The sequence below is a fragment of the Cicer arietinum genome, chromosome 5, assembly GCF_000331145.2.
Source record: "Cicer arietinum cultivar CDC Frontier isolate Library 1 chromosome 5, Cicar.CDCFrontier_v2.0, whole genome shotgun sequence".
Classification (NCBI taxonomy): Eukaryota; Viridiplantae; Streptophyta; class Magnoliopsida; order Fabales; family Fabaceae; genus Cicer; species Cicer arietinum.
In genome coordinates, this window is record NC_021164.2 from 63,115,568 (window position 1) to 63,141,898 (window position 26,331).

Genomic DNA, 26,331 nt, shown 5'->3' on the forward strand with positions numbered 1-26,331 from the left:
GTTAATCATTAAACAATAATTATGACTTTTTTGTCGAGTTTATAGTTTCTACATATTAATATATCATATATTAATATATTATATAGTGATTGTATTTGTTAATAACACGTGTTTTTTCCCAACAACATGAAATAGCTATTACATTAAAAAACTACTTTTGAGAATTGTTTACGATATACTATTTACACAAAATAGAATAAAATGATAAATTAAATAAGAAAATACAAATTGTCCAAATCAATAACATTATTAACAAATCATTCATCAAACAATAAAAATAATATAATCTAAGAGGTTCCAGAACAAAAAATACAACTTAAAACAAAAAATTCCTCTAAAAACAAAAAAAATAGTAATTCAGATAAAGAAAACATGATATATAGGAACTATTGTTGTGGTAGAATTAATGCAACATGTGATCTGTTATTACTAAATAGATATACTATATGCAACTCCCTTTCCAGTGACACCAGGCCCTGAAAAAGGTTTCATTAGCTCATAAGGTACTATCCCAGCTCCACTCCTATTTTTCAAATCACTGTTTGCATTCCTTGAGTCTATTATCCCTTCAATCTCCTTCAATCTTCCATTAAACCTTTCAAAGGATTCTTTAATAGTTGGATCCTCACCCCATGCTGGTTCAATAAATTCTCCCAAGTACTCTTCATCAGGTGAATGATATGATAACAAGTTCAAACTAGTCATCACTAAGGTTGCTTGAATCTGTGAAGGAAAACACTCCAAAAGTGTTTGTTCAGGTTTGTTGATAAATTTTTCCCATTCTTCCTTAGAAGGGTCTTCTGTAGGCATCTTGTTTCTAGCAATTGATGGCCTATTAGGAAAATAGCCTCCATATGCATATTGTGCAAAGTTTGTAGCTGAGTGATGACCAGATGCTATCCAAGCTATAGTGGCAATGATGTCAATAAGATCTTTTTGTGTCTTAAGATTTGGCCACCATGGTTCTTCAGCTTTGTCGCCGTGACCCTTTGTTCGAATTTCAGTCCACCATGCTTGGAGCTCTTCATCAGACTCTACATTGCTTGGGGTTGGATAGTAATGATTGACATATTCTGTGACCCATTGTTTAATTGCATCCCATATGAGAAGACCATCATTTGCAAAAGGATAGTCTTCAATTGCCATTTTAAGGCCATGTGGTGCATTAGAATCTTCCACAGCAATACCTCTAAAACAAAATAAAAATTTACATCAACAAGTGAACACTCAATGTGTTTTAATAAAACAAGGACACAAAAAAATTTAATATAGTGAATAGTGACAGAAATTTAGGGATGGAAGATGTAAAATCTGTCTATAATTCCCTCACCAAAATCTGCGACAGAGGAATTAGTGATTAATTTTATTTTTTCATCCCAAATTTTGTTTTTATTTTCTAGTATATAGCATATGCATAGACTTTACCTATGAATAAGATCATTTGGTAATGCCTGCAAATCAAACTGCCAAAGCTTATCATATGCCACAGATGTTAACTCCATTGAATACTTTTTAGTAAAGAATGAGAGTTCAATGATTCCGTTCGCATTAATAAGCAGTTCACGCCCAAGTGAATTGATCTCCAAGGTATATCTGAGATGTGGATGCAATAACTTGTATATTGGATGCATGGTACTAAGTTGCCTATGTGTTGCAATCACAATTGGTTCTACAACACAGTGAGTTCTTAACCTATAAAAAATCAATAAATTACATATACAAAGTTAGTATACTTCATACTTATAACAACTAATTTGTTGAATTGTCATATCTTAAATGCACGGTAAAAGAAAATAATATGATTGTATGTGATAGAAACCACAATTTTATTGACTAGAATTGATGAGCTCTGAAGCTCTTACAATGCTGGAAATCTGAAAATGCAGAAGAAAAAAAAGAACTAGACCAGAGTTCTAAAAACTCCTAAATTAGAGCAAAATTGCTCCTAACCAGAGAAAGAATTCCTCTAATTATTTCTATATTTTTTTAAATATTTTCCCCTCTTCCTATTCCCTCATTCTTATAACATAAAATAAATGACATAATTAATTAGCTTTTATTCCTTTCATTCATCCTTCTTGAAACTGAATGTCTTTCTTACTTCCCCTCTTTAATGGAATATCAATAGAATAAGAGACATTGTTACTAGCTTTTATTCCCTCCATCCATCATTCTAGAAACTAAGTATGTGTGAAGTGTGTGACTTGGTTGAGTGGGCCCCACTCTTTGGGCCCTCATTCCTCTTAATTTGCAGGCCTTGTCCTCAAGGCTAACATTAAGACATTGATTCTGTAACAAACTTCCAAATTCCCAGTTGATGGTTTCCTTATTCCCTTCCTATGTATGATTTTTTTTGGCTTTAGTATATTTGTGGTAACAACATTAAGTTCTTTTTCCTGATTGATTCTCCAATTCTCTGGATTTTGACATTGCAGCTTCACAGTTTTCCCCTTCCAGTCCAAGCAAATTGTTATTTCTTCCCAATCAAATAACACCTTGCCTAACTTATGCAACCAAGCCACTCCCAAAATCATGTCCTCACCTTGTAATTCCACTATGTAAGCTTCAGCAGTGGTCTGGAACCTTCCAATTTGAATGTCAAACTTCCCACACTTCTCTGTTATGGCCACACGGGAACCGTTTCTAAATTTTGCATTCGTAATTGGGATCTATTCTACTGGAAGCTGCAGAACTACAGCCATTTGTACCTTCCAAACGTATGGGAAAAGGGAACCAATTTCGAGCTCTGCCTTCCTCTGCTATTCTGAACAGCACTGCGGAGTTGCATCTTACTGCAACGTCTTCCTCCCCTTCCTTCAATTCGATAGCTAGGACTTCACCGGCATCGTCTGTCACTTCATCATCTCCCAGAATTACCAAACACAACTGTTTTTCAGCACACGGATGAAGAGGATGGAACCTTTACCCACATCGAAAACAGAGGTCACGCGCCTTACGATCCATTAATTCAGAATATGGAAGATGCTTAGTTCTCCGATTGCAATTTTCGTAGTTCCCCCGTTGCTCCTCATTGCCATTTGTTCGGGTTTGGTACTTATTAAGGTTGCCTCCTTGTATGCTTAATTCCAGGTTAGAATTTGACCCCGTTAGAGTATCTCTGGATTGGGTTCTCCCCAAAACTTGCATTTCCCTTGTTTGGGCCTGAAAAAAAAAACTCAGACCCATTTCTATTAGTAAGCCCATTACTTCCTTCTCTTCCCCCTTTCCAGTTTCGCGAACTACCTTCGCCTCCAATTCCTCTGTGATTCAACACTCCCCGTAACTTTGTTTCAACATCACGAGCCAATTTCATTGCCTCCACACGTGTCTTAGGGTTGAAGGTCCTTACTCGCAAATGTACCTCTGGTTGGAGGCCACCCAAAAAATACCCAAGGTATTGTTCTTCGGGGAGACGCATAACCTGGGAAGAGAAATATTCGAAATCTGAAATGTACTCTTCCACATCTCCAGTTTGTTGAAGAACTTTCAATTCTTCTAATGGATTATCGCTTTTTCTTCCTCCATATCTCTCAATCAGCGCTTCCTTCAACTTTAACCATGTGAGATCATCCTCCGTTTCACACAGAAGATTAAACCAATGAATGGTTGCTCCCTCTGTGCTAATTTTCGCCAAACGAACTTTCACTTCTTCAGATATTCCCTGTACCTCAAAATATGTCTATGCTCGCGTGATCCACCCCACTGGATCATCACCATCAAATGACGGCAGCTCCACCTTCTTCACTGCCATCTTGTATTCCGTAATTGGCTCCTCGGTTATCTGCAACATCCCAGGTGTAGGCCGATTCAACAGTTCTGCAAACTCTGTCAAAATGGCATGACGAAATTCATCCAAATTCATCCAAGGTTTGACGCATTGAACCTTCCATCTCAGCCATTCTTATCTCCAAAGCCTCAACTTTGTTAGACATTTTCGGTGGCATTCAGTTTCGCTAGCTTCTATCTCTATCCGGCAGGTCGGACCAATGATAGAAACCACAATTTTATTGACTAGAATTGATGAGCTCTGAAGCTCTTACAATGCTGGAAATCTAAAAATGCAGGAAAAAAAAAGAACTAGACGAGAGTTCTAAGAACTCCTAAACCAAAGCAAAATTGCTCCTAACCAGAGAAAGAATTTCCCTAATTATTTCTTAGAATATTTTCTGAATATCTTTCCCTCTTCCTATTCCCTCATTCTTATAACATAAAATAAATGACATTATTAATTAGCTTTTATTCCTTTCATTCATCCTTCTTGAAACCGAAGGTATTTCCCACTTCCCCTCTTTAATGGAATACCACTAGAATAAGAGACATTGTTACTAGCTTTTATTCCCTCTATCCATCATTCTAGAAACTGAATGTGTGTGAAGTGTGTGACTTGGTTGAGTGAGTCCCACTCTTTGGACCCTCATTCCTCTTAATTTGCAGTATTCTATCAGTATAAAGCACATACACTGACACGTAAACATAATAATTTAATAAAATTGAAATAATCGAATGTAACTACATTTGTTGGTGTCAGCAGACACACCTACAAGTTGAGGTGTCGGTGCTGCATAGGATTGTACTCACCAGTGGCTTATAAGTTCATGGTAACCAGTATCATGAGTAAGAACATGAGCTTTGGCAAGCCTCCAAAGCCAAAGATTGGTGGAGTCAGAATCAGGTGTGAAGACTTGTTTCCATTGTGGTTTGTCACCTATAATTGGTCTTGTGAGCTCAATAGCTAGTGGCTTTAATGTGCCTTGTTTGGTGAGGAAGAACAATGTTCTTGATCCATACAATGTAGTACCCTTGATGTCTCTCACTTTGCTTACATATGGTAAAAACAAATCATGGAAGTCTAATATAAACAATTTCTTCTGTTGAATGGCCTACATTATGTACTCAAATTCAACAATTTTTAATCATAACATAATCTAATTGTAAAAGAAAAAATTGATGCTTTCTTAGTACCTCTTCAACTGTGGTATAACCAATTATCTGTGACTCAATGACTTCTCTGGTAATAGCTGATTCTGGTGGACCATAAATTTGAGGTTCTAGTTTACTTCTCAGAGGCCATTCCTACACAATGAATATAACAAAAAAAATTCTTAAGGATAGATGATATTATAATAAAAGTAATACAGAATATTTGTAAATAATTATTGCCTTGACTAATTGGATGCTATATGGATTGACCCCTGCCAAAGTCTCTCTACCAAATTCCTCGTCTGATAGCCAAAAAAATTTGTCTCCTGCAATTCCAACACTCACAGTATTAATCTAGCTTAACTCCATAAGCTTTTAAGAACATAATCCTGTACAATAATGTCAAGTTCTTGAAGGCTAAAAACTTGATTGAAAATATTTCTCATATATTTGGATAAGCATTTTGTTAAATGTTCCAAACTCAAATAACTTGTAAAGCAAGTAATGTAATAAATATTGTGTTTGCATTAACAAATTTAATGAAAAGCACTTGTCATGTAATTAATCGCACTTATCATCTAATTAATCATAAATGTGCTTACTTTTAAGTGCTTCTGGAGTATCAAATTTCAGAAGGTTTTGGTTATCATTAGTAACCTTGATCAACTTGGTAATGAATTTTTGGAGGAATGTTAACTTATTGGAGTCAAGAGATTTTGGCAAATGAAATCCTTCTTTGTAAAGTGCGTCTATGTCTTCAAAGCTTACAAATCCAAGATCTATGTCACTCAGAATTGCATCTAAGGAATCCAAAACTGTTTTTAGTCCTGAGGATGCCGTGGTTGTGCCGAACTGTAGCTGCTTTATCTCAGCAAATGCCTCATCACGAGGAACATAGAAAATCAAATCTTTCTTTTCATACGATGGATCTATAAAAACAGAAAGAAAAAAAATTAAACATTGTGTCATTCTGCTTATTAGCTTATTGCATGTTAAAAAATGCCAAATCTCTTTTCTAGTATTCCTGATATGAAAAAAGCAGTAGCAATTGATTAAATTCATTATTACTTGCTAACTTTCTTCATGAGAATTAAAGGAACATGAGAAATTAATAACCTGATTCCGAATGCTTTCGACCGGTTCGACAGCGTCTTGGATATGGATATTGTTTGGTGCCCCCAAGAACAGGTCTTTTGAGTTGAATGTTGGTGTCAGGATCACCAAGATCATTGTAAACATCATAGTCATATACTCTGTCAGTGCTCTTACGCTCTCCTTTTCCATCTCCTCTTAACTCTATTAGTTCATCTTCTCTCAGCTTTATCAATCCACTTGGTGTTTGTGATGGCAAATACATCTATTCATTCAATGCATGAAAATAATATATAAAATTATGAAACTATAATATAAAAGAATATGTTGATAATGGTGGAATGGTGAATACCTTGTTAGTGAAGAAGAGTCTCTGAATAGGTTTGGGTTGAATCCATGAATTACAAGTAAGGTGGAGAGGACCATCAGGGAAACCATCAATGACTATGCTCTTTACAAATATCTCTTTGTCGAATTCATTCTCAACATAAACAGCACCCACTTTTCCGAAATTTGTTGGTATCTCAAAAGTTGCTTCATATTGCACCTCCTTCTCATTTTTCTCTGTTTCTTTTGCATTTCCTTTTATTGTCTCTCTCTTCGACTTTGTTTCTTTATTTACATATGAAAAATGGTTAGGACGGGGCTATGAAAAATGGTTAGGACGGGGCTATGAAAAAAATCATTTTTAACCAATTTATTGATTGAAGTATTTTTTTTTTTGAACTAAATTTATTGATTGAAGTTAATTTTTTTATTTACTAATATTATCATATTTTGGTTTTTTTTATATATATTCTTTTTTTTTTTTATAAATCTAACTGATATACCCTCGGTTGAAATTTATATAACAAAATGTTCTATTTTTTTTACTAGAAAGTCGCATTTTTGATATGTGTCAACTTTTTCTTTTTCTTCCTTAAGTAGGAGTGGAATCTCCGAAATGCGAATATCTATAAACTTTTAATTTTTCAACTATTTTACAGTAAGAAGTTATATGAAACTAAGTCTAATTTTAGAATTCCTTTCTAAATGACACAAATTTGACAAGAACTTTTAACCCTTTTATATAATTAAAAATACTTAAATATATAATTAATTATATTTAATGGATAATTAATAAGTATAATAAGATGTCTTCATTATCAACTTAAGAGTATTTTATTAAGATGTTTTTATTAAGGAAATATAATAAGATGTCTTTGTTAACCACAATTTTAAGCATTCAAATGTACCTAATATTTATTAAGGAAAAACTAACATATGTCCTTAAAATATTTATTAAGAGTATAAATATAGAAATAAAATTTTAGAGTTGTGCATTCTATATTTCGGAATTGAAAAGATGTGAAATTTTCTCTTATTTTATTTTCTTTTTTGTTTGCTTCACAAGCGCCCTTAGAGATTTTTTAGCATCATCCTATTTATTAACCCTTCCATTCAAACTTCAAATATATATAATATCTATTAAATAATTTTTTTTTAGGTTACATATTTATTGTTGACTCATAATTTATCCACCTAATGACATCATAATTTCACAATTTTCACTCCAAATTATTTTTCATTTTATTTTTTTCTTCTTCTATCTTTTTATTTTTTTTATCTCTCTCTTTTATTTCTATTCTAATATGAATAACTCAATTTTTTAGGATGTCGATAATTTTTTAACTAATATCTATCTCTTATATTTTACTTTGTTTCCAATGTTTGATCTTAATTTTTATTTTTATTTCTATTTTTTGGATGCAAATTCTTTACTATTATGATAAGTTGTCAATACAAACTCCCTCGTATACCCTTAACACCAACGTGGTATTAAATCTTTCAATCTCAACTACTCAAATTCCATTGTAGTTGTTACTCCACTATTATTCTAGGCTAAATTACATGGTATCTTAACTTAATTTCAGGTAACGTTTTAGTCTTTTATCTTTTTTTTTTCTTCTTGATTTAGTCATTTATTCCTAACAATATCAAATAAAGTATGAAAATATGAGTTTATTTGAAGATTTGCGTTACGAATTTGATGAAATTTGTATTATATTGAAGAATATAATTAATTTTATGAGTTTTGATTGAATTTTTTTTTTTTTTGAATTTTTGTATAAAAAAGGATAACATTTTTGAAATTTTAAAACATAAAATATCAAATTGTCACTTAAAATTAAAATAAAGGACCAAGTCGGAAAAAAAAGAAGATAAAGGACTAAAATGTTACCTGAAATTAAGTTAAAGGACCACATATGTAATTTAGCCATTATTCTATAATTTAACTATTAAATTATTCTATTTATTTATGAAGTATGTGCACAGATCCTTAACATATATTTATTCACACAATAAAAATTTCAAAAAATCAAGCATTTTGACTAAATGTTTTGACATAGAATTGGATCATTTTCTTTATATGAAACAATCTAATTTTTTTAGATAAAAATATTGATTCAATTACCTTAATATATTGATGATAATAATAATAATAATACTAATAATAATAATAATAATATAATAATAATAATAATAATAATAATAATATTCATTTAGCTTACCATTACCATTTTTTCATTTTACTTAGTTCTATATGGTAAAACAAAACTATAAACTATCTGATAGTTGAAAAGTTGGTTGGTAGCTTAAAGCTGATAGTTGAAAAGTTAACTTATTTTAGTTTTTATAATTGCAAAATACTATAAAAGTACATAATTATTTAATTTTAAAAATAAGAAAATGTGTAAAATTTATTTTTAAAAAATCCATAAAAAATTATTTTGGAAAAACTAATTGTATTTGATTTTTTTCATATGCAAGCCTAGTTCATTCCTAACATGAGTGTAACACCCCAGCCCTCCAAATCTAGCTCAATTGGTAGTGGGATTGTGATGAGGCGGTACTTGTATCGGGCTCAAATCCCACGGGAGGCAAAAACTCGCCTCCCATGAGGGAAAGGGGGTGGCGAGAAGCTTTATTTTCTTTTAGCTTGCTTTGAGTCTGAAATAATTCTTTAGTTTTATTTTGACTTGTCTATGTCATGTTATATACAATCATTCTATTGTTTTGTTTTGGTATTCTCAGATTTTGTTATATAGTGTTATTTTGTATGACTGAATATGATCAACCTTCTACAATATAATTCTTTGAGCATTCACCGACTAAAAAATTTTAGCATCCCGATTATTATTCACTAAACAAATAAGAAGAGATAACGAATGAGAGTGTAAAGGAGAAGAAGAAATGTCAATGAGATAGTGGGTAGTTAGTGGAATAGTTGTTTTGTTTTACATAAAATTAAAATAATAAGGTTATAACGAGAGAAAATATACAAACGCTAGTTAAAATAACATATCAAAAAAAGTTACAAGTTAGTGTGAACCAAACACTTTTAATTTGATCAAACAAACTTATAAATTAATTCAATAAGCTATAAGTTAATTTATTGATGTTATCAAAGAGACACTAAGAGTTAGATTGTGTGTTCAAAACCCTTGACGTAACCTTTTTACTCTATCAAAAAACATTATAATCTACCGTAGTAGTTTTGGCCACTCTATTATTACTAACTTACGGAATTGATCTCTCTATTTTTGAACTAAAAAATAACGATTCCACATATTTTAAATGACGTGACATACAATTTTATGATATAGAATCATCTAGATGTATTAATTATTCATATATCATTAATTAAATTAAAAATACGAAAGATTTCTGAAGTTGAAAGCTAAATTTTTATAGCATTTTTTTTCTTTCAATTTCATAGATATTAATCATTTTACATCATCGTATCATATCTCACGTTATTTAAAATATCTCGCGTCATCATTTTTTAGTTAAAAAATCAAAGAGAATAATCAAAACCATCGACTTTCAAAATAAAGGGACCAATTTCGTGAATCAATAAAAATATTGAGACTAAAAATACAATTAATTGTTTTTCTTAATATTAATTGTTTTTCTTTAACATCGTACTATTATTCGTTCATATACATATCTCTAATTTAACATCTATAAATACGTTAATATCCACGTATATATTCTTTTGTTATTAAATATATTTATACTATTGAATATACATTCATATCCACATATATATTCTTTTGACATTGAATATGTTTATACTGCTGAATATACGTTTATATATTCTTCTTTTAATCTCAGTTTTAAACTATATTATTAAATTTTTCACATATTTTTTCTTATTTATTTGTTTAAAATTTATTTTTTTTATTTTGTTTGTCCTTTATTCTATAGTCAATTTAATATATTTTACTTATTGATTTTAAAAATCTGATAATTCCATATTAAAATAAATATTTGTATTTTTATAATATCAACACTAAAACTTACTCCAATAAATAAATAAAGTATTACTTTTAACTGCGCAAAACGTAAATCTAAACTTAATTTGAATTAATTGTATTCAATAGATAATAAATGAATTACATAAATTTTTAAAGCGAGACATTATTACGAAGCATTTTTAAAACGAAATGCAAGAATCAATATGTGGATGACCATAAATGAATAAACTTGCTTTAATTGTGCTATTTGGCAGAAAACAAGCATGGTTATGATCTAATTAACGGTTCACATTCTTTCTTGCGGAGTAATTATATCTGAATGTATAAATATCTAAATACTTAAATTTTGTCTGAATACATAAATATTTGTCTGAATACATAAATATTCTGAATACTTAAATGCATAAATATTTAGTTATATTTGAATGCATAAATATTTTGAATACTTGAATTTTGTCATATTTTAACATATCACAGTAACTTATACTATATCATATTGTAAGTTTATAGACATTGTTTCTTTAAGAAAAAATTACTGTCATGAAATAACTCTTAAACTATAGGGCACACTCATACTATTATATACATGTATCAATTATCTTATACTAATGTTATCATTTTAAATATAGGAAATTTATAATATTTTCTGAAAAATAACTATTATTGAGTAGGGATTTATAAAAAATATTATTATCAATGCATGTAGTTTAGTTTTCCTGTTTTGAATATATATTCTAGGAAGTTCTAAATGAAATAGTGTACGTAACAATATGTAGCAAATTATATAAAAATATTTAATAATATATAGTGTCATTAAAATATAAATAAAATAACACTAAAATTAGGTCTTAAATATAATTTTAGTAATTTATCTTTGAAGATTTGTCACAATCACAACAAAATCTATAACAACATTTAGTCATTAAAATTCATTCTAACAATTTTTAATATATATCTGTTATAATATTTTTTTCAAAAGAATATATCTTTAACCTAACAAGAGATGTACACTTGAACAAACTCAAAACTCTTTGTGTGTGGTTTGAAATATATGTAAACTATTTGAAATGAAAATAATTTATCAAAGTTATATGTCTTTTCATCTCTTCTTTATTAAGGTTGTGCAATTAACTTTATAACATTCAGGATTTATAAAAGATAAAAGACAAAAATAAATAAAAATAAAAGAAAAATAACTAAAACAAATATTTGATAAAATATTAAAATTATATTTAAGCTTCAAAAATTAATATTTTAATCAATATTATAAATCAATTTATTTAATCATCATGTACGATTAAAATGTTTTACACTGTCAACCAATCTCAAACATTTAATTAAGTTTTTATGATTTCTATTTACGGTTTTAAGTGAGTCGTTTTCTCTTTTCCATATCCTAATATCCTAATGTGAACAAAAACCAAAATCATGGAAGTAAACCTAAATATCTACTCTATGATCGTTGTCATTCCTCAGCCACCACAAGATCCCTGAGTGATGCATCTTTGCCGTGGACCCGCCATGGAAGAAAAAAAAGAAACAGAATTAATTGCTATATGTACCAGTTTCTCGTGATTTCTTTTAATAGTTTGACCTTTGGATTTGACTTAAGTTTATGTATCAGTTTCTCTTAAGTTTTCGAATCCGGCTTCATGTGAAACTGTATCCAATTGTTTTCACCCTTTGGATAATCATTTATGGAATAATAAATAGTTATAATTTGTAAGAATCATATATTGTCACATATTATTCTTTTCTTTCATGCGAACCCATCTTGTAACAATAAGTGTTTCCTTTTTCTGGTGTTTTATGTTTTCTATCCAATTTATTTAATTTGTAGAGACTAATAATGCAAAAGTAAAAAGTCTTATATAGATGTTTAATTAGATTTAACATTTACATTCAGCAACAAGAAAAAAAAAAGATTTAACAATTTATAGATATCATTATATATTATTAATTTCTTAAAAGTACACACAAAATATCTAAATAATGAATTAAATATATAATTAATTTGTATCCAAAAAAATAATAATTAAATGTATATACAAATCTTTTATATATCATAAATGCATACAAGTTAAATTTCTATATAATTTTTAATCAACTAAACTCAATTCCTTTTAAGCAATTGTAAATACAATTCAATCTTATAATAATAGCATTTTTACAATACTTATAATTGTATAGATTTTTCAAATGAATTTCTAGTGCCAAATAGACTTGTTTTAAGAAGATTTTGAATTTAATAAATTAATAAAACTTACTTGGATCAAGATCAGCACTGACTAACTCCAAAACCAAGTGTTTGTTACCAACAACATTAGTAACAAGATTCTTTATGAATCCACCATCACTTTGTTTAACCGTCACTAAGGCTTTCACATCGGTATGAGTTTTAGTGTCGGTAGTGTTGTTTCTTGTTGCCATCGTAGTTACAACTCTCATGCACGGAGGAGACACACATCCAATGTGAATATTTTTACTAGTACTACCTATGGCTAGAGAAGATTTCAAGAACCAATTATGAATAATATTTTTCCTCCATTTATAGAAAGGGGAAGATGGACTATTAATAATGAATGAATCATGAACAAATGGCTTCTTCAACAAAAGCGTCATACTTTGTTGGTATTCCAATAAAAATGGTTTTGTTTCTTTCCGGACAAATATCAAATGGTTAATATCCACAACTATGCAATTTGTAAGTTATCTATGTGAGTCATCCTAACATGAGCTCCTATAGCACATGTAACACATGTAAATAATACTAAAACTAGATATTTTTATTGAATAAATAATGTTTGAACTTTTAAACAGTACAAAATACAAATTTAAGATAAATTTTTTATATTTGAATTATTAATATGTGTCTTAATTTGGAATATAAGTTACCATTAGAAACGATTATTGGAATGTACATTCAACCTAATAGGACAAGACACTTAACTCGCACTAAGCCAAAAATGACATTTTATAGTGCTCATTTTATAGCGCTTAATAAATACAAGCGCTGTTGTATATATATTTTAAAAATAACGGAGCCTATAACAGCGCTTTTTTGACAAGCGCTGTGAAAAAAGAACTGTTGTAGGGTCATATAGCGTTTGCGCATAATGTGTTAGATTTTGATCCTTTAATTCCTAATTTTGACATAATTAATAATTCAACAATGTTCATACAAACACATGATAAATCTAATATTTGAATTGAGCAAGATTTCAGGAACAACAATCAAATCCTACACACTTGGAATAGGTTGCTTGGAACACAAGAAATCAACAAAAGTTGATTTTTGACTGAAGCAAATCGATTGGGAAATCGATTTCATAACAATGGTGTAAGGAAACACAACTGTTTGTGTTGGTATAATCGATTGGGCAATCGACTGACTGAATTAGAAATTGAAAATGCATAAGTCAGTAGCACACCAGTTTTGAGGGTAATCGATTGACAAATCGATTATACAATTCACAAAGTAAACCTGATTGAAATAAATCGATTGGCAAATCGATTGGACAAGTCACAGTGGAAACCCAATTTTAAGGGTAATCGATTGGCAAATCGATTACTTAAAAATCACTTGCAAAATAAGTTCTCCTGTGACATACAAATCGATTGGACAATCTATGTTGTAATATTTCAATCAAGTTAAATTTGGTCGAAATCGATTGGGAAATCGATTGAACCAAATCCCAGGTAAGAACGTTTTCAGACAAATACATACAAATCGATTGGCACGTCGATTAGTATCTAAATAGCTGAGTCACTGACTTAAACACAATCGATTGGCAAATCGATTGACAGAATCTTTTGAAAACTCAGTGAACTCTGAGCGTGTGACCAAATCGATTTTAAGTATTTGTTAATCGATTATGAAGACTTAATAAATCGATTACAAAATCGATTGATATGTGTTTCAGTTTGAACATAACATCTGCAATCGATTACGAAATCGATTCATATCAGTCTTAACATAATCACTGAGAAATGTTGTTTAAAGAATCGATTGGTAAATCGATTGGCTTATATAGTTTCAAGATTCAAGAAAAACAAGACACACGATAATCGATTGGCAAATCGATTAGACTGGTTTATCACTTTACGAAATCGATTGGTAAATCGATTGATTAATGTGTTTTTCAGAAACTATATAAACTGTCTTCAATCTGTCTTTCAATAACATGAATGATAATAACAATGATATCAATCTGAAATATACATTGAATATTCTTGATACACAATAACACTTGGTTAATACATTGAGATTACTTTTTCAGATCAAATAGAAAAAGAGGATTATCAACAATCAAAAAGATAGCTGCTAAACAATCTTGAAAGACAAGGATTCTCAAAAACAAATCTTTGATATCCAGAATTATGAGAAGCCATTTTGACCAAGATTGAAGACTACTTTTTGTTCTTTCTGTATTCTGTTTGTAATAATTCTTTGAAACAAAAACAAAACGAGAAAATCCAGCTAGAAACTGGTGACTACTTTCTTGGGTGAGAGTGCTCAACAAGAAAGAGTTGTACTTTGATTCTGTGATAGGTTGCTGAGTATCTACAAGGATCAGAGGGTGATCAATAGGAAAGAGATCATTAAGATAGATAGGTTTCGGGGAGGAAACTGGACAATCTGTAATTGATTCTTTCTATTGGAGAAGAAAATCTGAAATCCGTTTGGATTTGCAGGACTGGATGTAGGTTGTCAAGTGGACAACTGAACCAGTATAAATCCTTGGTGCAATCTTCTCTAACCCTTATCTCCTTTGATTTACTATCTTGATATATCTGTATATGTGATTAAAATTAGATGCATGTTAAACATATTCTGTAATAAGTAATATTGTTTAATCTGATAATTTGACTTGTATGCATCTTGATTAATCTCATATCAATCTAATAAAACTTGCTAATCTTGTATGCCACAATTTAATTTCCGCTGTGTGTATGAAATTGATTTAATTTCATAAAGAACTGATACATTCTGATATATTCCGCTTATTACGAGGTCATATATACCAACAATTGGCCTCAGAGCCTAACTTTTCGAGAGGTAATACTCATAAAAGCACTATGGCCTCAAACGATTTTCTGGGAGAAGGCGCATCGTTAGCAAGACCTCCAGCTTTCAACGGAACAGCTTATATGTACTGGAAGCACAGGATGCTAATCTTCTTGGAAGCCAGTGGCATAGACATCCTTGACGCTGTTGAAAACGGTCCATATATTCCCAAGATTGCAGGAACGAATGACTCAATGATTCTCAAGCCTAGAGCCGACTGGTCAGATGATGACAAGAAAAAGGTAGGTTATAATGCAAAGGCTAAGAACATTATAACATCTGCTCTTTGTGCAGAAGAATTTTTTAGAGTGTCAAACTGCAAGTCAGCAAAAGAAATGTGGGACATTCTTCAAGAAACACATGAAGGAACCACAGACGTGAAGAGAGCTCGCGTAAACACACTGATGCACGAATATGAATTATTCAGCATGAAAAGGGACGAATCCATCAGTGATCTGCAAACCAGATTCACACACATTGTGAATAATCTTCATGCATTGGGAAAGCAAGTGGATAACGAACAACAGATTGGAAAAATAATGAGATGTCTAACCAGAGAATGGCAGCCAAAGATAACAGCCATAGCAGAATCTAAAGATCTAGCAAAGATGACGACTGCAACTTTGTTTGGTAAACTAAGAGAACACGAAATGGAATTACATCGACTGGACGAATCAGAGATGGAAAGCCGCAAAAAGAAAGGACTATCCCTGAAGGTTCAAGCCCAGCAATCGAAAACTGAATCAGATAGCTGCTCAGATCAATCCAGTAGTGAATCTGAAGAGCCGGAAATCGGGTTGCTTGTCAAGAAATTCAAGAAGTTTCTGAAGAAGAAAGACAACAAATTCAGAAAACCATCTAGCTCCAAGACTACTGACAACAAGACCATTACATGCTATGAATGTGGTAAAACTGGTCACATAAAGTCAGAATGCTACAAATTGCAAAACAAGAATAGAGCTACAAAATCAAAAGGCAAGGAACCAGTCACCAAAACCAGAAAAGCTTATATTGCATGGAATGATAACGATGAATCCTCTGCATCTTCTGATGAAGAAGAAGTCAACTTGTGTCTCATGGCAGATACAAATTCAGAATCAGAAAATGAGGTTAGTTCACAATCTAATCCAACATATGATGAGCTACAAGAAGCTTTCAATGAACTGCATGATGACTATGTGAAATCCATAAAACAGTTGTTAAGCACAAAGAAAATGCTTGAACAAATGAATGTTGAGCATAAAGAAATTGAAAATTTATGTGAACAACTGAAAAAGGATTCACAAGAAAAATCTGCAAAGTGCATTGAACTTGAAAATACTGTTGCATCATTAAAATCTGATTTATTAAATTTTGCAAATAGTAAAGATAAGCTAAATGTCATACTTAGCAATCAAAGACATGTTCATGAAAAATCTGGTTTAGGATATACACCAAATATGCATGTCAAAAGAAAAAATAAAAACAGATCTGGTATTGGTTATATGCAAACCAGAAATGTCAAACATGGTCAAAAATCTTCTATTGCTAAGAGTATGTATGACATCTTTACTAAACCAAATAAACATTCATCCTTTGATGGCAGATGTCATTTCTGTTGCAGAAAGGGACATTTTGTGTCTAATTGCAAATTTAAAAAATTAGCCAATCAAGGATGGAAGCTAGTTTGGATAGAAAAGAAATCTGTGTTTGACACTAACCAACCAGGACCCAATTTAAATTGGGGACCTAAAACAAAATTCTGATTTTGTATTGCAGGTGTGCTTGACATCCACGAAACACTCATGGTATCTAGATAGCGGATGCTCAAAGCACATGACTGGTGACAAATCCAAATTCCTGAACCTGACATTAAAGGAAGGAGGCTTTGTCAAATATGGTGATAACAACAGAGGAAAAATCATTGGAATTGGTGATGTAGGCGATGAATCAACTGCAGTAATCAAAAATGTGCTATATGTTGAAGGATTAAAGCACAACTTACTGAGTATAAGCCAGCTATGTGACAAAGGTTTTCAAGTAAGTTTTTCATCACAATCTTGCATTATTGAGCATAAAGATGACAAACACATAAAGCTAATTGGGGACAGAATCAACAACATTTACATGTTGGATTTCAATTCTGTACCTAGTGCTGTATGCTGCTTGTTATCCAACTCAGATGAAACATGGCTTTGGCATAAAAGAATTGCTCATATACACATAAATCATTTGAATAAACTTGTCAGCAAACAGTTAGTCTTAGGTCTACCAAATAGGAAGTTCTCTAAAGATAGACTGTGTGATGCATGTGAGAAAAGTAAACTGGTTAAGACTCCATTTCCCTCTATAGACTTGGTTAGAACAAATAGAGTTTTACAACTAGTTCACATGGACCTTTTCGGACCTGCCCAAGTTAAGAGTTTAGGTGGAAACCTGTATGGATATGTGCTGGTTGATGATTATTCTAGATTCACATGGACTTACTTTTTAGCTCATAAAAGTGATACATTCTCTGTTTTCAAAAAGTTTGCTGCTTTAGTACAAAATGAGAATGATTTGAAAATTGTTTCAATAAAAAGTGATCATGGAGGTGAATTCCAAAATGATCTTTTTCAAAATTATTGTGAATCAAATGGAATCAACCACATCTATTCAGCCCCTAGGACACCACAGCAGAATGGGGTAGTGGAGAGGAAAAATAGATCCCTAGAAGAGTTAGCTAGGACCATGCTTAAGGACTCCAACCTACCTAAGTACTTTTGGGCAGATGCAATTAGTACAGCCACCCATGTTGTGAATAGAGTTCTCATTAGGCCCCTGCTTAGGAAAACACCCTATGAGCTTTACAAGGGTAGAAAACCAAACCTGTCCTACTTTAGAATCTTTGGTTGTAAATGCTTTGTTTTAAACAATGGCAAAGAACACCTAGGAAAGTTTGACCCTAAGGCAGATGAAGGTATCTTTCTAGGATATTCCCAAACTAGTAAGGCCTATAGAATCTACAACAAAAGAACAAAAACCATAGAAGAGTCAGTTCATGTAAAGTTTGATGAATCTTTTACAGAAAACTTGAACAAAACTCCTTCTAAGGTTATTGAAATTTTGGACGATGTTGTAGAATCTGAACCACTAGAACAACCTATAGCTGACCCTCCAACTAGTGCAGACCCTGTAGAACCTATAGAAACCTGTGAGTTGCCTAAGGAATGGAAGTTCAACCGAAACCACCCTTTAGACAACATTATAGGCGATATCTCTAAAGGTGTTGCAACTAGGAGAAGCCTTAGTCAGTTTTGTAACTTTACAGCCTTTGTATCTCAGATTGAACCTAAGAACATTAAGGAAGCCCTTTTAGATAGTGAGTGGATACTTGCTATGCAAGAGGAGTTAAACCAGTTTGAGAGAAACAAGGTGTGGAACTTGGTACCTAGGCCAGAGGGTAAGCATGTTATAGGAACTAGGTGGGTGTTCAGAAATAAGTTAGATGAGAATGGTGTGATAACTAGGAATAAAGCCAGATTAGTTGCAAAGGGTTATAGTCAAGAGGAGGGAATAGACTTTGATGAGACCTATGCCCCAGTAGCTAGACTAGAAGCCATAAGAATTTTATTGGCTTATGCATGTATCATGGACTTCAATCTATATCAAATGGATGTGAAGAGTGCCTTTCTCAATGGAGACCTCCAAGAGGAAGTTTTTGTGAGTCAAACACCAGGTTTTGAAAATCCAGATTTTCCTAACCATGTGTATAAACTCTCAAAGGCCCTCTATGGGTTGAAACAAGCTCCAAGAGCTTGGTATGAGAAACTCAGCACTTTCCTCATTCAACAAAATTTTTCTAGAGGAAATGTTGATAAGACACTCTTTACAAAAACTACTGAAAATGACATCTTGCTGGTCCAAATTTATGTTGATGACATAATATTTGGATCAACAAATGATAAACTTTGCAAAGAATTTGAAAATTTAATGAAAGGTAAATTTGAAATGTCAATGATGGGTGAACTGTCATATTTCTTGGGATTTCAAATTAACCAAAGCAAGCAAGGCATTTTCATTAGTCAATCCAAATATTGTTCTGATTTGATAAAGAAATTTAACTTTGATAAACTTAAGTCCATTGATACACCCATGAGTCAAGGAAATTTCTTAGACCGAGATGAGAAGGGTAAGCCTGTAGATGTCACTAGATTTCGTGGTATGATTGGATCTCTGCTCTACCTTACAGCAAGCCGACCAGATATTATGTTCAGTGTTTGTATGTGTGCAAGGTATCAATCGAATCCGAAGGAATCTCACCTCAGTGCAGTAAAGAGAATTTTCAGATACTTGGTAGGTACTAAAAGTCTTGGTTTGTGGTATCCAAAAGGTTCAACATGTACTTTGGTTGGTTATTCAGACTCAGACTTTGCTGGTTGTAAACTTGACAGAAAGAGTACTTCAGGAACATGTCATTTGCTTGGTAATTCTCTAGTGTCTTGGTTCAGTAAGAAGCAAACAAGTATTGCATTGTCTACTGCAGAAGCTGAATACATAGCAGCTGGGAGCTGTTGTGCTCAAATCTTGTGGATGAAACAGCATTTAATGGACTTCGGTGTCGATTTGGGAACAGTGCCGATCATGTGTGATAACACAAGTGCTATCAGCATAACCAAGAACCCAGTAATGCATTCAAGGACAAAACACATTGAGGTAAGGCATCACTTCATAAGAGACCACTTTCAGAATGGAGTTATCAAACTTGAGTATGTGAACACTACAGAACAATTAGCTGATATCTTCACAAAAGCATTGCCAAAAGAAAGTTTTTTGAACATAAGGATGAAACTAGGGATCATTGATCCTAGTGAAGTGTAAGTTTTTGATGATTCTGGTACTTTTCAGTAATGTTTTCCAGTTACATCGATTTGGAAATCGATTACCAGCATGGTAAAAGGTTTATAAAATCGATTTGAGAATCGATTACGTTAGCCCAGGATTCAAAATTTCAGAAAATTTTTTTTAACCTTCACGAGCATCGATTTGGAAATCGATTAGCTAAGTGTTCAACCTTAAGACAATCGATTTGGGAATCGATTAAGTAAAACAGGAATTCGATTTGAACATCGATTTGAAATATGACCGTTACTCAAAGTACCTAGCCGTTGGCACTTCATCATTACTGAATCGATTGAGGATTCCCAGCAACGGTAACCTAATCGATTGGGAAATCGATTTACTAGGTCAAGAGTATAAAAGGAACAGTTCTAAATCGATTTCTGCACTTTGTTTTCCAGATTTTCTCAGCTTTTCTCTTGTGTTCTTCATTCTTCTGTCTCTGCATTTGTTTGAATCTGCTTTCTACACTCTACCTACTTCGAATCTACACAAAATTGTTGATATGGCCCGAGTAAAACAGACTCAAGCACGCACTCCATCTCCATCATCCTCTTCCACCAGTGAAACACCATCACCACCTCCAACTTTAACAAAAAGAGTACCCATCCCAACTCACAAAATACTTGCAAAAGATAAAGGAAAAGCTCCTGCCCCAATCCAGGAAAAGCCGAAGAAACGCAAAGAGCCCCCTACTGAAAAGCTCATGGCTGATGCCATGAAAGTAATTACTCAGAAAAGGAAGAAGAAGCCTACTTCTTCTCCACCTCCTAAGAAGGTCTCTGCACCTAAGGAAAAGGAGGTACAACCATCTTTGTCTACAGACTTCGCAAAAAGGAAAATTCATGAAGCTAGAACCATGGATTTTGAATATTTTGATGTTGTGGAATTTACTTTTCAGAACCACCTCAGGTTTCATGGATTGGAAAGTTTTCTGTCTTCTACACTCGACAGCTATCCAAGGCTGATCAGGGAGTTTTATTCTACATTCAAGATGACTGAAGAAGGTTTTACTGCTTCAGTTAAGGGAAAAAGAATTACAATGACTTTTGAGGAGTTCTCAACTTGATCCGGATTGCCTTTCTATGGCAAATCTATTGATGGCAGCACAGAAGCCGACACTGCCGATGAAGGTTGGGAAGAAACACTTGATAGGCATACCGCAGTTAAAGACCTGATGGTCGATGGGTTTGTTGAATCGATTTCACTGCCCATTGGTCAGATGAAGGTTCAACAGAGGATGTTGATGTATGCTTTGACGCGTATGCTGGTTCCACGATCGGGAAATCACGCAGTAGTCCAGAAGTTGGACATCATACTGTTGTGGGGCTTATCCAAAGAGTTAAGGATGAGCTGGTGTTGGATTGTGCTAAGGCACATGTTGGAAGCATCTCAAAGCAAGCTGATGCTGCCTTATCCACAGTTGAATATCCAGAATTGTGAGAAACCGCATTGACCAAGATTGAAGACTATTTTTGTTCTTCCTGTATTCTGTTTGTAATAATTCCTTTAAACAAAAACGAAAGCGAGAAAAGCCAGCTAGAAACTGGTGACTACTTTCTTGGGTGAAGAGTGTTCAACAAGAAAGAGTTGTACTTTGATTCTGTGTTAGATTGCTGAGTATCTACAAGGATCAGAGGGTGATCAATAGGAAAGAGATCATTAAGATAGATAGGTTTCAGGGAGGAAACTGGACAATCTGTAATTGATTCTTTCTATTGGAGAAGAAAATCTGAAATCCATTTGGATTGTCAGGACTGGATGTAGGTTGTCAAGTGGACAACTGAACCAGTATAAATCCTTGGTGCAATCTTCTCTAACCCTTAACTCCTTTGATTTACTATCTTGATATATCTGTATATGTGATTAAAATTAGATGCATGTTAAACATATTCTGTGATAAGTAATATTGTTTAATCTGATAATTTGACTTGTATGCATCTTGATTAATCTCATATCAATCTAATAAAACTTGCTAATCTTGTATGCCACAATTTAATTTCCGCTGTGTGTATGAAATTGATTTAATTTCATAAAGAACTGATACATTCTGATATATTCCGCTTATTACGAGGTCATATATACCAACATAATGTTTACAAGGCTTTTACAGCGTTTGTACACAAGCGCTGCAAACTCCCTCACATAATATTTTACAGCGCTTTTTCCACAAGCACTGTACAAGACATGCGCTTTCAAATAATTAAATTACCTAATACAACGTTTTTTTCACAAGCGCTATAAAAGACATGTGTTTATTACAACGCTTTTTTCACAAGCGCTGTAAAAGACATGCGTTTTCAAATAATTAAATTACCTATTACAACGCTTTTTCCACAAGCGCTGTAAAAGACATGCGCTTTAAATAAAAATTATTTACTTTTTAATAAATAAAAATAAATTGAAAACAAATTTACGAACCCTCATCACCTCTACTCTAGGAACCCTCATATCCTCTATGTACTGTGCGGCCATCTACGTTGTCTCAGGTATTTATTAATTTGTTGTTGTCAAAAAATCTTTAGTTTTTTAATAATTGAAAACTAATAAATTGTTACATATTAAATATTTTCTTTTTGAAATTTGTTGATCTGTTCTGTTTTGAAATCTTTTCTGTTTTGAAATTGTTACATAATAATGGACCTTGGGTTCCATTTTCCAATATTAGATATGTTGATATTGGTTTCTTTTTGAAATTTGTTGATCTGTTCAGTAGCTTATAATCTTTAAATTTTTAATAATTGAAAACTAATAAATTGTTACATATTAAATATTTTCTTTTTGAAATTTGTTGATCTGTTCTGTTTTGAAATCTTTTCTGTTTTGAAATTGTTACATAATAATGGACCTTGGATTCCATTTTCCAATATTAGATATGTTGATATTGATTTCTTTTTGAAATTTGTTGATCTGTTCAGTAGCTTATTATTTTTGTAACTGCATTTATATAGGTGATCATATAATATGGATCGGAAATGGATGTCTGTCAATCGATTGTCAAAAGAGTATGAAAATGGAGTGAAGGAGTTTGTTGAGTTTGCAGTGAAGAATGCAAAAGATCCAAATAGAGTCGTTTGTCCTTGTTTAAAATGTTGTTTTGGAAAACGTGTTAGAGAAGATGAGTTGGAAGGACATTTAATATGTAATGGAATTGATCAAAGCTATACATATTGGATGAGACATGGTGAGAACAAAAAAGGAAACATTAATTTGAGAATGGTTCAACATATGCTTCAACTGACTTCGATACAGATACATATGAGCTAGACCGAGTTGAGGAGATTGCAAAAGCAGTTGCAGAAGATCTTCGAGAGTGTCCTAAAATGTTTGAGAGTTTGTTGAGTGATGCAGAGAAACCATTATATAATGGTTGTACTAAATTCACAAGACTGTCGGCGATATTAAAGTTGTACAACTTAAAAGCGAGTAATGGATGGTCTGATAAAAGCTTCACAGAATTATTAACACTCTTAAAAGATATGTTGCCAGATGATAATGAACTTCCCAGTCGAACCTACGAGGCTAAACAGATTTTAGTTACGAAATGATTCATGCGTGTTCTAACGATTGCATTTTATTTCGAAACGAATATGAATTACTAAAGGCGTGTCCGAAATGCAATGTCTCTCGATATAAGAAGAAAGAATCTACTCCAGTAAAAGTCGTGTGGTATTTTCCTATAATACCAAGATTTAGGCGCATGTATCGCAGTGAAGAAGATTTAAAACACTTGACATGGCATACAGATGAAAGAATTAGAGATGGAATGTTTCGACACCCTGCAGATTCCCCACAATGGGCAAAAATTGATCACGAGTGTCCTGAATTCGGGATAGAGTCAAGAAATCTAAGACTTTCACTTTCTACTGATGGAATGAATCCACATGGTCTTCAAAGCATCTCACACAACACGTGGCCTATGATTTTGTTGATTTATAACCTACCTCCATGGTTATGTATGAAGCATAAGTTTATGATGTTGTCTCTGTTAATTTCTGGACCCAAACAACCGGGGAATGATATTGACATATACTTGACTCCTTTAATTGAAGATTTAAAAATCATGTGGGAGACAAGTGTGGAAGTTTATGATGGGTATAAGAAAGAATGTTTCAATTTGAGGGCTATGTTGTTCGGCACAATTAATGATTTTCCAGCATATGGTAATTTATCAGGATATAGCATTAAAGGTCAGTGTGCATGTCCTATATGTGAAGAGAGTACAAATTGGATGCGGTTGAAACATTGTAAGAAGAATGTGTTTCTTGGACATCGTAGATTTTTACCTTATAGTCATCAGTATCGTGGGTGGAGAAATGCATTCAATGGAAAATCAGAGGAAGGTAAAGCTCCTTTAGCACCGACTGGATATCAAATACTTGAAAAAGCACAAGGTTTGACCAATAAATTTGGCAAACCTTTTGCAGGAGAGCTGATCAAAACTGGGTGGAAGAAAAAGTCAATTTTCTTTGAATTGCCTTATTAGAAGTCATTGTATATAAGACATTTCCTCGATGTGATGCATATTGAAAAAAAATATATTTGATAGTGTTATTGGTATGTTACTCAATATTCTAGGAAAGTCTAAAGATGGCATCAATGCAAGATTGAACTTGGTCGATATGGGAATAAGAAATGAATTGGGTCCCGTAAAGAAATGAAATCACACATATCTACCTCCAGCCACTCATACTCTATCTAGAAAGGAAAAAATTGTTTTATGTAAATTTCTACACGAAGTTAAAGTTCCAGAAGGATACTCTTCAAACATTAAAAATTTAGTTTGTATGAAAGACCTCAAGTTAAAAGGTTTGAAGACCCATGATTGTCATATTATAATGGAGCATTTGCTACCAATAGGTATACGTTCCATTTTACCTGAAAAAGTTCGACTAGCCTTAACTAGATTATGTTTCTTCTTCAGGGAAATTTGTAGTAAAGTGATCGACCCTCAGAAATTACCGACATTGCAGAGGGAAATTGTTGTTACTTTGTGTGAGCTTGAAATGTATTTCCCACCATCGTTTTTTGATATAATGGTTCACCTTACTGTTCATCTGGTTAAGGAGACACAACTTTGTGGGCCAGCTTATATGAGATGGATGTATCCGATAGAACGATATATGAAAATATTAAAAGGGTACGTAAAAAGTAGAAGTCGACCAGAAGGTTGTATTGCTGAACGATACATTGTTGAAGAGGCTGCTGAATTTTGTACTGAATATCTGTCCAATGTTGAATCCATAGGGCTTCCCATGTCTCGTCATTCGGGAAGACTATCAGGAGAAGGGATAACTGGAAAAACATTGTTAAAAAGCTGCTGAATTTTGTACTGAATATATGTCCAATGTTGAATCCATAGGGCTTCCCATGTCTCATCATTCGGGAAAAATATCAGGAGAAGGTATAATTGGAAGGAGCAGGCACAATTGTATGATCTGCACAATGATGATGAGGTTCAACCGTATGATACAATACACATGGACCAGTTATCTCGTTTAAACATGAATAGGAATCAAAATTGGATAACTCGAGAGCACAAACGAAGTTTTATAACATGGTTAAAAAATCACATAAAGTCAAAGTTTGATATAGACCCCGGATCAATTTCACAGAGATTGAGGTGGCTAGCAAATGGTCCGAGTTTACATGTCTTTTATTACACTGGTTATGTTATTAACGGCTACACATTTTATACCAAAGAACAAGATGATCAGACCACTATGCAAAATAGTGGAGTCACTCTCGTAGCTGAAGCGATGCATGTCTCAAGTGCAAAAGACAAAAATCCAATATATGCAAATCTATCATATTTTGGGGTTATCGAGCGCATATGGGAGTTAGACTACACAATGTTTTGTGTTCCCATATTTGGTTGCAAGTGGGTCGATAATAATAATGGCGTTCGGATTGATGAGTCAGGGTTGTTGCTTGTCGATTTTAATAGGGTGGGATACAAAGACGAACCTTTTATTTTAGCGTCGCAAGCTCAACAAGCGTTTTATGTCACTAATCATGCTGATGATAAATGGTTTGTTGTTCTATCGACCAATAAAATAAGTGATGATAACAATAATGATGAAGATGTTGGTA

At 32.7% G+C, this 26,331-nt stretch overlaps 1 protein-coding gene across 1 annotated transcript; it reads right to left on the reverse strand.

Annotated features, from left to right (window-relative positions):
* Positions 1 to 194: 194 nt before the first annotated feature.
* LOC101491883 (linoleate 13S-lipoxygenase 2-1, chloroplastic-like) lies at positions 195 to 13,036 on the reverse strand. Its single transcript, XM_004501941.4, has 9 exons — positions 12,581 to 13,036; positions 6,365 to 6,624; positions 6,037 to 6,277; positions 5,523 to 5,849; positions 5,161 to 5,246; positions 4,963 to 5,073; positions 4,579 to 4,880; positions 1,426 to 1,692; positions 195 to 1,189 (listed from the first exon to the last, which is right to left on the reverse strand). Exons 1-9 carry the CDS (start codon positions 12,933 to 12,935, stop codon positions 430 to 432), a joined length of 2,709 nt encoding a protein of 902 aa, XP_004501998.1. The 5' UTR covers positions 12,936 to 13,036; the 3' UTR covers positions 195 to 429.
* Between the last annotated feature and the right edge of the window lie 13,295 nt (positions 13,037 to 26,331).

Bases quoted from the DNA above. Each gene is read 5' to 3' on its own strand.
- LOC101491883 (XM_004501941.4), bottom strand. From the start codon at position 12,935: ATGACGCTTTTGTTGAAGAAGCCATTTGTTCATGATTCATTCATTATT. The intron at 4,881-4,962 runs GTACTAAGAAAG...TACATAATGTAG, and splicing joins GTTATACCACAGTTGAAGAG to GCCATTCAACAGAAGAAATT. The intron at 1,190-1,425 runs GTAAAGTCTATG...ATTTTGTTTTAG, and splicing joins CCAAATGATCTTATTCATAG to AGGTATTGCTGTGGAAGATT.